Consider the following 19,048-nt stretch of genomic DNA (forward strand, 5'->3'; position numbering starts at 1 on the left):
CTCTGGCAGGTCAGGTACTACAATGGAAGCCCTTATTCTTCTCTCTCTCTCTCTAAAGCCCTTCTCTAGCACATTGAGGGCTACAACAGCAATCCCTAATATCTAGATGAATGTGGTTTGGTATGCACATTACCAAAGGGCCTGTTATCATGAATTGAGTAGTCCTTTGTCATTTGCTTGGGGGCAATTGAATTGGTACCTAAATAATTTGGAAAAGTCATTATCAATTCTTATGTAAGGAAAAAAATAGAAAAAGAAGGATTTCGAGCTGATCCATATGAATAGCTAATGCATGATTAAAAACCACAATGATATATTTTCATTTTATTTTCTTCATTTTCTAAACCATTCATTATTTGTATTAACTCATAATCTCTCATTGCCTCCATCCTTTCCTTTATTAGGCATTGTCCATGCAGTGCTCTAAGAATTTTAACTACAAGAATAATGTTCTATGGTGATCAAGACATTATGGTGTCATTTGTCATGCCATTGAAACTCATTGACTGAAAGTAATTAAGTAACCACTTATTCAAATGGCATGTGGTATCAGTTCTTTCTATTAAACTAACCAATCTGTGGCCAGTGGTGACCATTATCATATAATGCATTTCTTTTGATTTTATTAGACAAGTTTTTTATTATTCAATGCTAGTCATGTTATTTGGGGCAATCTTTCGCTTGGCTATGAGAAAAGGCTACCTTTAATTGGAAATTCTATAGGATGCCTTAGCAAATTTTTGTCCCACTATATATGAGGTCATAAAGTACTCTTCATCAACGTTTAATAGCCTTCAAATTGGAGAATTCATATGTGTTTTGCTGTAGCAAGTTGTTATAGTATGTTGCTTGAAAGATCAACATGGTACAGGTTTCCATTGTCAATAATAGTTTCCCAAATCGTGATGCAAGGAGACATAGTAGAATTGTTGTTCTTGATATGTTTTTGATGATTTAGATTATTGTTACAAACTGAAAATTCTTTGCACGAGGTACTGCATTTAGCCATTACCAACAGCCAGTAGGGGCTGAGAGTTTTTCCTACTAATTAAGCTAGAGTTTATGACTTTAATAGCAAGCTGAACCCAATCCTTTCAATTTTTCTTCAAAATAAACTCTTTGATGCAAAGGTCATGAGTTGCAAACCCCATTCAAGTATATGAATATGAAAATACACAATAAAAAATGTATATATCTAGAATTGGGACTGTTGTAGGTGTGAATAGGTTCATTGTGGAACTGCTCTAAGTTAGAGATGTACCTACCTTTCTTAGGTGTGGTTCAACATCCTCTCATTCATAACCCTTTGTAGATACCCTCAAATTTTTCATTGCCAAAATAATCATTTTACCTCTCTTAATGGAGATTTTGTGCTAATTTTCACAAATCTTTCCAAATATAAAGGTCAAGGATCACATACACGGATTTCATAGCCAAATGTTATGCAATTTGCCCTAGAGCACTCAGCCTGTTGCCAATCAAAAATTGACCATTTTGTCTCTGATCACCCTCATTTTTCTTAAATCTTGTCCAATTTTCATGAAATAGTTGTGGAACTCCTGACACTATGTTTTACTAATTTAGTTATAAAAACTCTCATATTTGTAAATGACCAGAAGCTTCCACAAGGTCAAATTTAACTCAAAAGGGCTCATTTCTGTGTTTTCTGCAATTTCTTCAAACCATAACATCTAATGGTCTCACCAGCTTCATTTTCAAATCTTTTTCAGTATCAACAGGTTACTTTTAGTTGTACCCCCAATTTCAAAGCTCAATTTCCATCATAAACATTCCCTTTCCATTTATTTCAAATGAAATGAGCTCACTCACTCAATGATTCAGATAATTCTCAATGATGGCACCTTGTCAATCTGTACCATGCTCACATGAATGTATCTTCAGCACCAGAAGAGTATTGCCAAAGCTCATTCATCCTAATTTGAGATCAATGATATCACCTTGTCAATAATTCTCAATGATGGCACCTTGTCAATCTGTACCATGCTCACATGAATGTATCTTCAGCACCAGAAGAGTATTGCCAAAGCTCATTCATCCTAATTTGAGATCAATGATATCACCTTGTCAATCTTTTTGCTCAAGGTCTGCTGTTTGAAAAAATAAATATAAAGTAAATAGGTGTTAAGTTATCAAATATTTTGATATTGATGAAATGCTTATTATCTTTACCTTTGATGGGCCTTCCATTGCTCTAACGGGACATCTTTGGACGATTATTCAATTAGTCTTGCAAATTATTGAACTTATTGTAGATATGTCTATGACTATGCATTCTGTTTCTCCAAAACGTATTAAATGAACACTCATGTTGTCAACTTCTAACGTTGGTGTAATATTGCTGCATTGAAAGAAAGTAAAGTTAAACCAACCAAAAATCCAAGTAAAATGTTTATATGAATAATATACTTTTATATGATCCTATAAAGCTTCCTTGTAAGTAATAGCAAGTCTTTTGAACTCAAAGTAGTTTAAGGGTATCTTGTGAGTATCTTAAGCTACCTTCCATATGAATCTGCTCAGGTTTTGTGTTGCGTCACCTATAGGTTGATAATATGAATTGTATGTAACTGTTTTTTATCTCTTGATGACCAATTAATGGTTGCTAAAGCACGTGATGCTCCTTGTTTCCTTATACATAAGTTCAGAACTATGCAAACCAAGGAAAAAATCTTTAGTATCATCAATGCAATTTAAAATATGACAAACATTGTTAGCATAAAAAAATTAAAAAATTTGTGGAGACATATTCTTCTTCTTGAGTCTTCTCTAAGCTATAACGAGGATGCGGATCTCGAATATGAGACATCAGCATATCAACAACACATTATTTAACATATACTTTTATCAAAATTGTGATTAACCATAATGTATAACCAAACTAAAGGTTGCGAACTTCTCTAAAAAAAAATCAAGTTGTATGCACTAACATATCAAGTTCAATTTAACATATTGTCAATTAACATTGTGAAGAGTATGACAAAATGTATCATGAAAATGTGTTGTCATGTTTTACGTGTAACTACATCCATTGCTCATTTTGTTTCGTTCTATTCATTATAGCATTTGTGTCATGATGAATAGTAACCCCTTTAACATCATTTCTAACAATACATACTTCACTATCTTCATTGTTTGAAGCTAATAGTGCTCTATCACGTTGAACGCACTCTTAGTTATTGATATCTTCAAGCTCCTCATTTTTGTCTTCAGTAGGTTGTAATAGTATATAATAAAAATCATAAAGTCTTTTTTGAAGGGCAACTTGCCATTTTGGTTAAATAGGATCCTCAACATAAAACATTTGTTTCACTTGACTTGCAAAAAAAAATGGCTAATTGGTCATGCAAGAGTATTTGGAGTTCATAAGAGTAAAACCAAATTGATCAATTTTAATGTCATTTTCTTGTGGGCTAATAACATCATACCACTGACATTTGAACAAGGTGAATTTCAAGCTTGGATGATATTGAACTTCAATAATATCACTTATCAAACCATAATATGTTGCATCACCAATTATTGGACTTTTGTCTTTAGCACTTGAGAAGCTCGATGTTTGCATAGTTACCACCACACCACTATTTTGTGTTCATTTTTTTCCTCTATATTTTTAGTATGAAACTGATACCCATTTATAATGTATCCCTTATATCTTTTGACAACAGATTGATCATATTGTGAGAGGTATACAAGTTCATCATTGATTATCTTATTTGCTGCTTTTGCATGCACCACACGACTATAAGACTACTCAATAAATTTTGTCTTATGTATACACTCCATTTGATGAGGTCTTTTTTGATTTTGTCTTCCACCAAAGACAAATGTTCCCTATCACAACAACAATAATGTCAGCTTACATGTATAAAGCATATGTTGTCTTGTTCATAGCTTACTTTAGATATGTTGTGTTATCTAAACTAGTGATTAATCTTCCTCCAAATACGTAACGCCTTGGGGAAAACATATTTGGTAAAGCTCCTTCAACATCGTCATTATTTCTTATAGGTATACTCAATCTAGTCTCCACACTATGCAAATATCTAGAATAAAATTGAAGACATTTATCTGCAATGTAACCCTCAGCAATAGGCCCCTCCACTTGGCTTTGATGATGCTTATAACCTGTTAGTCTAGATAAGTACCTGTTACATAATACAATGAACATAAAATCAAAATAGTAGCTACTATAAGATGTACAAAATGAATACTTGATGCAACATACCTTTCAATTGGGTACATCCAGCGATATGGAAGTGGTCCTCCCAATATCATCTCCTCAACAAGATGAACAGTTAAATGTATTATGATGTCGAAGAAAGATGGTGGGAAGATCATTTCCATATGATACAATTTTTTTGTTGCACATTCTTGTACCTGGTTTAAAGCAGTTTCCCGTACTGTCTTTGAACATATTTTCTGAAAAACATGTCTAGGTCAATAAGAACTAAACTAACTTTGCATGGTAATATTCTTCTCACATCTAAATGAATATACTGATGTAACAACGTATGACAATCATATGTTTTTAGATGTCGTGATATGCTAGCTAAATAGTTATCAGAAAACCTTTAAACCTTTCAACACATCACAAAAAATCTTTTTTCTTCTTTGCTCATATAGTAGCGTACAGCTGGTCAAAATATTTTTCCTCCTTAGAATTGTTGCATTTTTGTGTTCATATCTTGTAAGTCTAAACATGCATTTAAATGATCTTTTGTCTTCTCTTTTGTATCTAACAATGTGTTGACAATGTTGTCACATATATTTTTCTCTATGTGCATTACATCCAAATTGTGGTGCAACATACCATGTTATCAATAAGGTAAAGTAAAGAATATGTTTTTTTCTTTCCAATTGTACAGTAATCCACTTTTTACCTCATTTAATTGTTCCAACACATCTACCAGATAATGGAGTAGAAGCAACTCCCTCATCAACATCACCATTGGGTGAAAATTTATGAAACCTAAACTTATGATCTAGAGGCAAGAATCTGTGATGTTTCATATAACAAATTTTTCGGCTATGTTTCATATAACATCAACAAGTATCCTTGTTGTATATAGGACATGCTAGTTTTCCTTTTGTACTTCAACCTGATAAGTTTGCATAAGCGTTTGCATAAGCTGGAAAGTCATTTATTTTCCATAATAATACAGCTCGTAATTGGAAGTATTGTTCTGTTGATGCATTGTATATTTAACACCTTCTTTCCATAGCAATTTTAGTTCATCAATTAGTGGTTGTAATAGGACATCCATTTTATTTCCAGATGTTGTTGGATTAGAAATTGACAATGTCAATATTGTTGATGTCTGCTTTATACAAATCTATGAAGGAAAATTATATGCAAGTAACAACACAGACCAGATGCTATATGACACACTTAAAGTTTTAAAAGGATTAAACCCATCACTTGCTAGACCCAATTTGACATTGTGGCTGACTGATGCAAATATTGGATGCAACTCATCAAAAGATTTCCAACCCTGTGCATCAGCAAGATGTCAAATAACTCCATCCTTAGTACGACCCTTATCATGCCATCTCCTCTGAGATGATATCTTTCTAGAAAAAAATAATCTTTTTAGTTTAGGTCCAAGTAGAAAGTGCCACAAAATATTCGCTAAAATTTTTTGCAGTTTGGTAGAACTTGTAGCATTGGTTGTATGAGATTTGTTCTCCTCCCATCTTGACACACCACAAAAATTACATTTTCCTTTTGTATGGTGTATTTTCAATACAACATACAATTACTCCGGCAAACATTACTCTTTTTATAATCAATTCTCAAATATGATATTATTTTTTTAGCTTCATAGCATGACTTTGGTAGCTCAACAGGCTGTGGAAATGCTCCAATCAATAATTCAAGTAACTTTTCAAATCCCTTGTTGCTTAAATTGTTGAGGCATTTGACATGAAATGAGCACAAAAATCTTGCATGCAACTCATCACTTTCCCCTTTATCTTCAAGGTTGTTCATCCCATCACAATCCTCATGGTCATGGACACCCCAATCATTGCTTACATTGTTAATTAATTCATTTATTTTATCAACATCTGTGCCAACATCATCATCATCTTGACTTTGAAGAGGTATAATGGATTCTCCATGATGATACTTTCTTGTATAATTTTTTACTAAAGTCATGCCACAAAAAATGATCAAATACATTCTCCATTGTCTCCCAAAACGAAATGACACACTTTCGACAAGGACATCTGATTTTTCTATCGTTGTAACATTATTACTCGTCTTCGCAGAGACAAAAACAGTGATGCCTTGCAAATACTCAATACTTTTCCTGAATAACATATCCAAGTTATGTTATCAATGGATCAGTCCATGTTAGTGCATAAACATGATGAAAAAAAGTGTTCTCAATAATTTGCCTACCTTTGTTTAACCAACTTCTATCCTCCATGATATTGAAAAGGCTTTCTTGAGGGACAAGTCTAATGATTTATAGTCAAGAAGGGGTTTAACTACCTTCACTTCTGTAATTTACAAAATATAACTTATTGTATCAAGTTGACAACGCAATGATACAATAGATGAAAAAACACATAAATCAAAGAAGCAACAATGGTGCTATAGACCAAATTACATTAACAATGGTCTACTTTATCCAAATTAGAGCAGTATATTTGATTGTCCTTACAAAAAAGTAGAAGCTATTTAGCCCATACCTGAAGTCATACAGGAGATGTGCTGGACTGCATGCATTCACATAGTTGTATGGAATATATGAAAGGAAAAAGGGGAAAAAATCAGTTTGAGTTAAGCAGTAAAGAATGAACATATGGAAAAGGCAAACAATTTCTGTTGAACTTCAAAGGGGTGTTGCTTTCAAAAATAGGATTGCTCTTATTGACAAGTAGACATGGTTGAAATAGTCAATTCCTCTCCACGTGAGTGGCTCAAAATGAATATGTAATATATGAGGGAATGTCAAGAACACGATCGCTAAAAATTATGATGCTGGACCGTTAGAGCCAATATGTAATTATGATCACCAAAGTTGATTCCCCCTCCTCTTATCCTAAAGGAAGAAAAGTTTGTTCCTTAAACCCCATCCACCATGGAAATGAAGAGAAAGAACTACCACCTCTCATTAGACACAGCAATGCAGTTTGGTTGTTGAACTCTTGACCTCCTTCAACTTGAAGATTGCATGTCCTACGCATTTATGCTGAACTCGGTAAACCTTTTAGATAATCTAAAAAACAGTGCTAAATTCACAAACCACTAACTAAATCACATTTATTTTTTTTATAAAAATAAAAACTAAGATCACATTCAAATTTAAAAAAAAATGAACATACAAGAATTTTGCATTCATAAGGTGGAGGTACACCAAAAGTCAGTCCCCCAATAGATTCCTGGTGTAAGTTTACCTAAACCTCCACCGAAACAATGTTACTTTAACTATATATATCATTTTATCATAGGCTTCAGAATCTTCAATTATATTAAGGTAAACTTGTTCAATCCATAATGAATAAGCTGGTTGTTTGAAGTTACCCAACAAATAAAAGATGTGGATACCATGCAATATGACATCACTCAATATGGGATATTCACCAAAGACAAGTGTTTCTTCCATATAGCTTAAACTACAAATATGACTTTCTTTTTTTTTTCGGCTGAAAGTGCCATTTTTCCAAATGCATCATAACAAAGAGTATCTATTCAGAATCTGCTAGTAACATAGAGCCAATATGTAATATATGAGGGATAATATATGAGAAGATGTATATGGCTTGTAATGCATGACCCTTAGAGCCAATATGAATGTTGTAATTATCCTTCTGTAGACAGCAAAATTCATGGTTGAGGATCCTTCTGCATTGGGTAGCATCTTCTCGACCAGAACCTATCCTTTCACTTTATTTGACAGAGTTATGAAACTTTCTATGAAAGCCCTAGTTTTAAACTAGACCTATCCAAAGCTGCACAGTCCACCTCAGCATAGATATAATAGGTATTTCTCCTTCTAACAATTAAATCAAAGTTCAGTTCCATAAGCATCTTGACTAACAAATAAAAGGCCTCTTCTACTCACGAACATAGTATTGTTCATAGTTATACAACTAAAAGGTCTCATCTACTCAAGAACGCCATCTATCTACATTTAGCTCTTATAAGATGAGAAGAGACTTCCTTTATCTGCTAATTATGTATTGAATATTGGATTCAACCAATGACGAGGAAATTAAAAATGCCACAGTTTAAGTGAAAAAGGATACTGAATAATTAGTAGACAAGTAATTCTTGAAGAACAACAAAGGCCACCAATGTTCAGTAATGGCAAAACCAGATGATTCACTTTCATTGCAGAATTAATATATTCTTCTGCTCAACCACTCGAAACAAAAAATAGAACCCCCATGAACCAATGTTGTAAAAAAGCATATCGTAACGTGTATCGGTCGGGCCGACCTATTCACTTTATTGTAATGAATCGCAAAAGTATTGTAACATATCATAAATTAAATTTTTAATTCATAAAATTTTTAAAAAATAAAAAATAGAGACAAAATTAAAAGAAATTGTTAAAATCAGGAAAAGCAAAGAAAGTTTCGGAAAAAATGTGTTCTATATGAAAAACTCATCACATCATTCAGAACCCATAATATATTAACACATTTTGAAATTAGAAATAAGAAATTCATCATAATATAATAAGGGTCTATCACAACTTTAATGTTTAAACTTTAAAGTGTTTTAGATTACATTACAAGTTCGCAGCATATAAATATATCATGATTATCATCACTCAAGGTCTAATCGTTCCCATGGGGCCATGAGTAAACCTTCTTCTCCACCAGCGAGTTCTCCCCTAAATCAATGATTTATCACATAAATTGGTAATTTTTGAAGAAAAACTAGTAAAACTTCCCCCTATTACAACATGTTTAGAAAGATGAAGTGAGACGGTACATATCACACGATATGGGCTCATATTGTGTGACACGGATAACACTGCCATGAACAGTGGCCACTTCACCAGCGTTAGTATGGAGGGAAGGGACATATTTCTGTAATCTAAATATGATGAACGATAAATTAAATGATATTAGGAAATCCGGCCTAATTACCATTTTAGGCCAGATGTTCTAAGCTAAAATCACTTGTGCAGCTGGTGCAGACATATAGTTGCAAGAAGTGGACAGAGATCTCAATACCTTTTAAATCCAAAGCACATCATTTACAAAATTAGTAGGGTAAAACACTTCCTAACATCAAACCACTGAGAATACATAAATGGATCATGTTGTCTCGATACAGCTTGCTCCTCGATCAGTCTAATACTATTTACAAGGGAACAAGTAGGATTACGTAAGAAGAACGCTTGGACGATATTCTGCACATAGATATGAACCTCTCACACAAACAATTTACATGGCCGTGATTCATCCTTTTTTCTATCCTAGTAGAGAAGAATATATATAATACAGAGAGAGAAACAGAGAGAACCTACTACGTAGTACACACAAAAGCAACTCATGTTTCCAGGAATTGCAAACATACACAGCAAAACTCATGTGTCCAAGAAAGCAAAGAAAAAAAAGGATCATGTCCTACCAATTTTGATCCTTTATTTATGAATGAGAGCTAAACATAATACAGCAGCACATAATGTTTGACCTGTGAGCAGCAGAAGAACAATAAGCAAACGATAGAGAGAAAGAGATGTTCACCTGTGAGCAGCAGAAGGACAATAAGCAAACGATAGAGAGAAAGAGGTGTTCACCTGTGAGCAGCAGAAGTCGCAAATGAGTAGGCATGCAGATGAAAAGTGGGAAAAAAAAGTGTGGGAGATGGATCAGAGATGCAAAAAAATAAAAAACGTGATAGATGCCAATGGAATCTGCTGATTCCCGATGATCTAAAGTGCCGATTTGCCGATAAAATCCGCCGACTTCCGGCGTACAAGCTCCGAACATCAATGACAAACGCAGAGGGAGGGATATCGTGGGGCACGAAGACATCAGCCACCAAATTATTTTTGTGGTTTCGCAGGAAAGGGGGCTTCTGGCGCTAGGTGAAGGGGGCGCTGGGACCCTTTTAGTGGCGCTACTGTTCTGAAGACCGCCAGAAACGATTTAATGGCGCCGAAGGAATATGTCAAGAAACCCTCAGATGGTGTTGACCGCCATTACAACTCATCTGTAGCGTCTTTTAAACCAGCGCCAAAAGCATGTAATGGCGCAAGTCCATGCTGCGCCATAGGTTCCTCTTCTACAATGGCGCTACAAATATTTGTCCAAGTAGCGCCAAATCCCTTGTTTTCTTGTAGTGATGATTGCATGCCTGATGGCGACGACCCTCAAAATCCAAGAATCTTGTCAAATGTCGATGCACTGGCACAGAGGAACTCCTTAAATGATAATGTAATAACATATCTTTCCAGTAAAAAATCAGCAGTATAGCCATTATTTAGGCCCATGATATTTTTTTTAATGGTCTTTCTTTTGCTTGCTACCTTTTTTTATCATTTTATAGTCATTGCAGTTACAGAAGTCCTTTCAGGAGCCCAAAATATACTTGGTGTATGTTTGAGGATTTGAACACCAAACCTAATTCACCTCAATTCTATTCTGATAACGTGTTGCCTATTAATATCTACTCTGATTAAGTAAAACTGTTTCTTATTTAATTTTATTTTTAAATTTGTGATAACTCATATAAATTGCATCTTTGAGGAAAAACTGCCTAAGGTTTCGTGCTCATCAAGTCACACCACGACCACAAGAATTTATGCTCAACCTGTTTTATTTAATGAAGTAATTTACCAAACAAGCGCCGGTAAGCCTCGCTTATTGGTAGATTGGCTAAGGCTTGGCTGGTAACAAACATGAGAGTGAAGCTCATGAGTCTATACTTAAGTAAATGAAAAAATTAAACCCAATTAAGTCATGCGGTACTTTCAAGTGTTTGTGAAATGTCTTTTCCACCGATGTGCACGGATGTCGATGAAAGAATAAGTTATACCAACGCAACCTTTAGAAATCGGTAATATTCCACCGAAAAACACCTTCATCCACACGAGGGGTCTTAGGTGTTAGTAAAATCCTTATTTTTAGCACGACCAATTTTGAGATGTCCGTAAAGATAAACTTTCACCGCCATGCAGTCTCTATGCGTCACTGAAGGCCGATGTTCATTGGCGTCGTTCTCTGAACGTGGATGAAAGTCCATCTTCACCAACACCTCAGTTTGGATATCGGTAAAATTCGACTTTCACCGACAGCTAACCATCTAAGTGTCAATGATTCTTTTTTTTTTTTTTTTGGGTAGTGTGGGCATGTTTCTTTCAGGTTGCTGAGCTCGTAGTTAATGCTCCAAAGAAATGGTATCCCACGACCCTTTTTTTTTTAGCTGTACATGTTAAAGAAGCAATGAGGTATGCATCACATAACAATAAGAATTTTTAACTCCTCTCCCATCTATAATTCTTGGAATTGGTTAGGAGTTAGAATATATTTTTATGGGGCCGCAAACAACAATGGAGTTTGAAATTAACTTTGGGGGCAGCAGTTTTGCCGTTGGTAAGTCAGAGGAAAGCGAACAAAGCAGGGTAAAGTTTGCATTTCGCCGAACCAGACTCCACAATTGAGCAACAATCGAAGTTGCAAATTGAAGAGATCACCACCATATTCTTTGAAGCTTTAAGTCCTCCCTTCTTTTGGCCTAGACATGGCTCTGCGTCTGTCACGTACCCAATCCTTCAAATGATAATATGAGACAACCGTCTCCTTCTCTCACGAGCTAGTGTTGTTTTCACCAGAAAGCTGTCCTTAGGCGGAGCCCACAAACAATCTTTTTTCCTAGTGACAAAAAAGGAGGAGTGTCAAACGCTTTCACATTATATGGGAGAGGTAGGAAACGACAAGGAAACATGCATAAGAAGTCAGAGATTTTTGGCCCAAGAGCAATTATATGAGCTTTTGGGTCAGGTTCATTATGAGTGGTCCTCGCTCACTGTTGAAAATGAGTGGAGCGGTGGGCAGCTCCTTGTACATGTCCACACCTGGCGGCTCTGCCACTTATCCACATCCATAAGAATTCGTAGTGACCTCTCTTTCTTCACAGAAGAATGATAAAAACTAAAAAATAAGTGTATGTTTAGTGAGCAACAGGTTAACAACCCACAGTCCAGAAAAAAAGCTCCCCATTCTCTTTGTTTGAGGATCATTGTTGCATAGGACATGGGTGGGATACAATATGGCAGTTAACTTAGGATATATGTTTAGTTTCATAATAAGACATGGATCTAACAAGGTCAGGATACCCAAAATAATGGGTCAACATCTTTGGAGTGGAACAAAGTGAACATGCGCAATTGGGTGCAACTGTTGGGTTTTATGGTGGTGCTAATCAGTTATAATGATCTTGCTACTATGAAAAAATATTCTAAACGTGCCCAATTGGGTGAAATTTTTGAATTGGATCATGCTACTTTGAAATCAAATCCACTGATGTTTTTCGTACTAGTTCAAGGGGTTGGTTCACTTTTGGACATGCTTCATTTGCTTTGCTTTTCTTTTTTTTGCCATATTTGACATGGTGCGAGAACCTTGTTGGTTGATGTTTTTTTTGTATTGACCCAAATTTAGGGAGCCTTCTAAAAAACAGGGGATCCAACTACAAGCAGACAAGAAGTTAGATATAACATTTCTTTCATATATCTAGCCTATGTTTCATATAGGGTACCAGAGAAATATTAATTTGAATCATCACCTATTACTCTTGATCTTTATTGGTCCGGAAAATGATCTCAAATGAACAAGTATGAAAGTTATAATTGTAAAACACTATTGAATCTATGAAAACATTGGTTTATACATTTTGTTGGTCTCTAAGGATAATATTTTTTTGCTATTTTTTTAGAGAACCGCTTAAGATTCTAAATAAAAAGATAGATGAAATGATTTTTCATTATCTCAATTGACCGGATAATTGTGATTATCTCAATCAGAGGTGGCCTGTCAAATCCCCAAGGGGATGACAGGGTCAACTGCGGATGGAGAAACATAGATTGCTTGCTTCTTCAAGCCTTTGACCACTACTCTTGTCCATAATGTCTCAGCAAGTTGTTCACGCGGGAGGGAGTCAATGTGATGTCCTTCAAACAAGTTTAAAGAATGCAACCTTATATAATATTCATAAATGTTACATATTTTTTTAAATAAGAAGCAAGGTATTAATCCTTACACGAATCCCCATGCGCATGCATCAGTTTCCGATATGAGAGGAAAAGCAAAGTTTACGGATTAACAGTTGAAAAGGCAGAGAAGAGGATGCCGAAATGAATGTTTGGCGTGCAAGAGAGACCCCTTTCCTTTCTTCCCCCCTCCCCCACATGCCGCCCAATCTGAATTATTAGTGCCGCCCGCATGATTGACATCGAGAATATACTTTACGAAGATGCTTTCTCCCGGCCGAGGACTTCTGTAGTTGCTCAGATAGTGTTCTTCTGTTCCTGCATCATCATTTACCATTGTCTGGAGAGAGAGAGAGACGCAAATAATTGCATACCGCAATTCTATGTCCAATCTTTTCTTTTCGTATGTTTGAGTAGGAAACGTGTAATCTAAAAAAGTCCAGATATCATTTTAAAGGAACATGAAAGAGAGAGACTTTGATTTGATCACTCATGGTCGTCCTATATATATACACATGATGCTGCGGACCACCTCGCTTTTGGCAGAAAACACGGGTAACTGTGTTCTTTTTGTCCAATCCAATGTTCTTTTCGTGTGATCTGGGGGAATGATTTTTTAACATTACAAACACTTATGAAAGTGTCAAACATAAGTAAACTTATCCGTTTCTTCAAATGAGACTAACATAACAGACGCCCTTGTTGATTTGCCAGGATGTATATGTAAAAGAAATGCTCATTTGTACGAATCCATCTTTGATACTGCATCTCGCCCTTGATTCTTAAAATCTTCCATACCTTGTTTATATATTCCCGTGTCCTTTTATGTCCACAACTTTACATGAGCACCATCACACATACATCAAGGAAGAGGGCGATGCAATGGTGTGTACCAGAGACATGCACATGAAAAAAAAAAAAAGAAAAGGAACTAGGGTATTTTGGTGACTTAAAAAATGTATTTTTTGGCTTTTAAATTTTTCCCCATCTTTTTTGTTTTTGTTTTTATAGAGCTCTCCTACTTTTATTGCCCAGTGGCCAGTACGCGCTGGGCAGCTGAACATCATGCTGTTCTCCTCATCACACGAGCGCTACCAAGGAGAGAGAACCTGTTTCCATGGAGGGAAACCGATGGATGAAAAGGAAGGAAGAGCAAATGAAAGGCGGGGTGGAAAAAAAGAGAAGATTGTAAAGTTTATTTGGATAAAAAGGAAATTTGCAACTATTTTCTTTTTCATTCTAATCCTTAATTTTCATTGAGTCAATCCCTTTTTTCCTTTCATTTCTTTTTTTTTTTTTTGTTTTCTTTTGCACTGGTTTTCTTTCCTTTCTTTTTCTTTTTAACTAACTAACCAACAGATTTTTAATTATCCAACCGAACATTGGATTGACTACCCTCTCCTCCGTTTCCTCTCTTTTCCTCCATCCAAAATAGACTGTAAAACTAATATCGCATAAGCAAAGATGGTGAGGAAGAGAGAGAAAGAGACTACAGAGATCATACTAATGTCGAGAACATTCTAGCTTCGCACGTAATTGAAAAAGTTACGTACATAATCCATCCTCTTTTTTCCGTATAGGAAAAAGCCCTACCTTCAAAATGAAAAAAAAAAAAAAAAAAAAGCGAAAACCACAGCAGGAGAAGTCTAGATTACATAGTCGGACCAATCGGATATGTGAGAGGTCTGGTCCATCGTCATGCTCGGGATCTTTGTCAACTTAATGGGATTGTCCTTCCCACCAACCAACCTCGCCGGATTCCCTACCGCCGTCGTCTTGGCCGGAATCTCCTTCAGCACCACAGAGCCGGCCCCAATCTTAGCCCCAGATCCCACCCTGACGTTACCCAGGACGTGGGTGCCCGCACCGATCAGCACCCCATCGGCAATTTTCGGGTGCCGGTCGCCAATGGCCTTGCCGGTACCTCCAAGGGTTACGTTGTGCAAGATCGACACGTTGTCGCCGATCACCGCAGTCTCGCCGATCACCACTCCGGTGGCATGGTCCAGCAGGATGCCCTGCCCAATCCGCGCTCCCGGGTGGATGTCCACAGCAAAGACCTCCGACACCCGGTTCTGAATGACCAAGGCCAACGGAATCCGGCCCTGATTCCACAGCCGGTGAGCCACCCGGTGAGCCTGAATCGCCAAGAACCCCTTGAAGTTGAGCAGACACTGGACGTAACTAACGCACGCCGGGTCCCTCTCCTTCACCGCCTTCAAATCCTCTCGAATCGCCGTCCGGATGGCTGCGTCTTCGAGAATCGTTGTCAGGAAGACATCGGCGAGGCTGCAAGCCGGCAGGTGCGGTGTGGCCAGCTTGTTGCCGAGATGGGTAGCGAGGGCACTCTCAAGCGAATCGTGAGAAAGAATAGTGGCCATATAGAAGCTTGCCAAGACGGGCTCTTGCTCCACATCCCGCCTGGCCTCCTCCCTCATCTTCATCCACAGTTCGTCCTTCTCTTCAATATCTTTGGCATGTTGCAAAGCCCTCGAGAACTCGACGAACCTGTAAATGGTGGCCGGATCGGAGATCAAGGCCTGGTCGGCGTCGAATGACAGGCGCTTTGCTACCAGCACCGACCCCGAGCACTCGATGCACGTCGCCATTTCGATCTCTGCAAGTGCCTTTCTACTACAGTGCCTGCAGGAATTAAAGATGGTCCCGCGGAACGGAAGCAGAGAAGGGGAAACTATTGGGAAGAGTTAAATTAGGAGACGAGCGTCTCTGTTTTCAGGGAATTGTGGAGAAGGCGGTGCCGTTTATATAGGAGAAGGTGGACGCGATTGGACGCTTGGTGCAGAGGGGATGATGGGGCAACGTGTCTCACGCTGCTTCAAGTTGTAGACGACTTAAAAACACGAAACTAATTTGTTTTTTCTAATTGGGTGAGGCGACTCGTGGAGAGTATTTTTTCACAAGATTGCAGATGCAGGCTGAGCCCTTTTCCTCTGAGTCGTACAAATTTTTAATCATATAAAATTTTGAAAGGTGGGGTGGGGTCTCACTCTTGATAAATTACAATTTGGTTTTGTTTGTTAATCTCTCTTCATATCTTTCCGTCTATCTTGATACCTTTCCTTGAAACGACTTACTTTGGTAGCTCTTTTTTGTTTAAACAATGAACTAGTATTTTTTTTTTTTTTAATTCTTTTGAAGATTTTGAGTGAGCGGGATTGCTAATGCCACTATCTAAGTGGGTTTGAGTCTAAAAATTAACTTTATGAAATTTTGAATTGACTATTTCAAGACCGGGCACATTGTTTGTTTGAGGTGCGTTTTCTTGTGTCGAAAGACATTGATTTTCTTGGGTCGGAAGACATTGACTTGAATGTAAGCCTTTTGATTATCTTAGTTTGAACGAGTTATTTTTTTAGAATTACCTTGGATTTGTAGGTCAACCTTTTTTACGTGTATTCTAATTTCTAATTAATCATTTGGCTAGGTGTCTCCGAATTAATAAACTGGTGATGGTTGTTGAATACCAATCTTGTGAATTGCAGTACCAACAAACCGATACACCCTAACTTAGATTATGGCTGCATAGTCACTCGCCTCGAACTCACTCGTAAAAAACTTGACCCCATCTTAACTCGTTTATAAATAAGATGACCTCAAGTTTAAATTTACGTTCAAATTGTTAAATGACTGGACTCATTTAAACTCTGCTTAGCTCAACTACAAAAATGTGTCATGAGTGAAACATTTTTGTTAAGATTTTTTAGGGAATATTTAGATGGTGAATATGTGCATTTTTCTTGGTATTTTCTGTTAGATTCTAGTTCCTAGTTGAATTAATTTAAAAAAAAAACCAATTAAATAAGTTAACATGTTAAAAGAAATGAGGCCAACGAGTTAAACAAGTTGAGCTTGATCCTATTCTATAAAGCTCCAGTTTGAGCTTTTTGAGTCGAGTCAATCACGATCTAAACCAGCTCGAGCTCGACCCTGTTTAAGCTTAGATCCAATCCTATGTGAATTTAGTGTCTGATTCTTATGTCGCAATAAATGGAGTTTTACCATCCTCGAAGTTTCTTGGAACTGAGGCTGATGTCGAAAATAAGGGGGGATTTGATGGTTTAGAATTTAGGTTCAACAATAAAAATTTCGAAATCATAATAGCTTCTTAAACTAAAATGGAATCAAAAATTTTATGTTTGAGTTTATTAATTTCAAAAACAAATACCGCATTTGTTCAATAATTATTTTTATGATTTTAGGAACATCAAACACCCCTCCCTAAGCGACCGTATTTTGGGATCAAGTCAAAAATGTTGACCAAGTGAAAACGATTATGAAGCTTTTTTACGGAATAATAATTAGCAACAGGGATGGATGGTCCACAAGTGCGAATAAAAATGGAGAGAGAGAAGAGATGTCCCTTTCTGTAACGCAATATCAGAAATACGTCAAAATAAATTAAAGGGCAGTTGGATTAGCTTGTTGGTTTCGTGGGGCCCTTTGGTTTTCCCACTGTGATGGACTCCGATGGCTCCGACGCTTCGTCTTGAAACGATCAGACAGGAGAGTTACAATTTTGCCCATGACTGGCGGTCTTAGCTTGTTGTCCACGGCAGAGGCGCACACTCAGCTCCTATCAGAGCTTGATGCACCTACGCGTATGTAAAGACTAATTTTATTTCGATATAACGGAAAGTTTTTCTTATCAAATAATACAGATGTGCATTTCTTTCTGTCGCATAATTCTGACAATAACTTTAAAATTTGACAAATCGAGTAGTTACATTCATTTGATGTATAAGTTTTAGAAATATCAATTTCACGTTCAAACATGTTTTAGGGCATTCTTCTTGTCACATATAATAAGCCTGAGTATATAAAGTTCATGAAATACATCTGTTAATAATGTATGAAAATTATGGAAATTAATTGTTATAGATCGTCTAAACGATTTGATTGATGTTTTAGGGAACGCCACATTTGAAATCAGTTTTTCAAAAAGTAGGTGGCAACTTAACACATCACGCTAAAAAAAAATATGATCGATATCCTGTGAACTTTAAATCAAGTTGATCAAATTGTTTATAATTAATTTATATAGCCATTCAATTTACTTAGTCCACATATTAGTTGTAATAATAATAACAACAGATGAATGAGTATGGTGGCAAGTCACTCATGAGGGACGTTTCATTGTGATGGATGCTTGTTGATAAAAAAAAAAAAAAAGTGTGAATTAATAGTCGATAACAAAAATATTTAATTTTTTCTTCTCCTAATTGAACCATTATCAAGATGTGAATGATGAGTTGAAGTAACATATTAATGAGTATGAATTGCCAAGAAATGGGGCTTTCAAACATCCGTCTTTGACTACTCAGTACTCAATCATGATGTTGAATAACAGAATCACCATTCAGTTTCACACTAAGGGTATAATGGTAAAAAGACATTATCCCTACTAATGAGGAAGTTGAGGAGGTGGGTTCATTAGGACAATACTTTTACGTCAAGGGGCGTGTATGTAATTGTCATATGGCGTCAGGTGTGACGATCTTCGGCCTTCCAACGAAGTTTGCCATTGCACGCGGATTCCTTCCCTGCTTTTGTTTTGTTCGGTACCTGAACTTGTTCCTTTTTTTTTGTTTAAATTGTTCCTTTCATTGGGGCTCTCATCATCATCTATAGATTTGCCAGACGGCTTGTGGGGTCGGCACGTACCAGTTGGTTCTTTACTTCTGTAAAACTCAGGGTTTGTAAAATACATATATGCAGAGTTATTCTAATTCTTCAATAGTTTGTTAAGCTTGATTTAAAAAACAAAAAAACTTCAAATCTCATATGCATGTCAGATTCTTGTCATTCAAGGGTTATTATTAGTCAGTCGA

General features: G+C 36.5%; 1 protein-coding gene and 1 long non-coding RNA gene across 2 annotated transcripts; both read right to left on the reverse strand.

The window, feature by feature from the left end:
* Positions 1 to 3,856: 3,856 nt before the first annotated feature.
* LOC116259393 (uncharacterized) lies at positions 3,857 to 10,247 on the reverse strand. Its single transcript, XR_004173916.1, has 5 exons — positions 9,733 to 10,247; positions 7,137 to 7,207; positions 6,718 to 6,744; positions 4,247 to 4,440; positions 3,857 to 4,166 (listed from the first exon to the last, which is right to left on the reverse strand). It is a non-coding gene; the product is annotated as an uncharacterized LOC116259393 (long non-coding RNA).
* Positions 10,248 to 14,697: 4,450 nt separating this feature from the next.
* Positions 14,698 to 15,982, reverse strand: LOC116258319 (serine acetyltransferase 1, chloroplastic-like). Its single transcript, XM_031635408.2, has one exon. The coding sequence runs from the start codon at positions 15,806 to 15,808 to the stop codon at positions 14,846 to 14,848; it is 963 nt and encodes a 320-aa protein (XP_031491268.1). The 5' UTR covers positions 15,809 to 15,982; the 3' UTR covers positions 14,698 to 14,845.
* Between the last annotated feature and the right edge of the window lie 3,066 nt (positions 15,983 to 19,048).

This window comes from Nymphaea colorata, chromosome 8, assembly GCF_008831285.2.
Source record: "Nymphaea colorata isolate Beijing-Zhang1983 chromosome 8, ASM883128v2, whole genome shotgun sequence".
In the NCBI taxonomy this organism is placed as follows: Eukaryota; Viridiplantae; Streptophyta; class Magnoliopsida; order Nymphaeales; family Nymphaeaceae; genus Nymphaea; species Nymphaea colorata.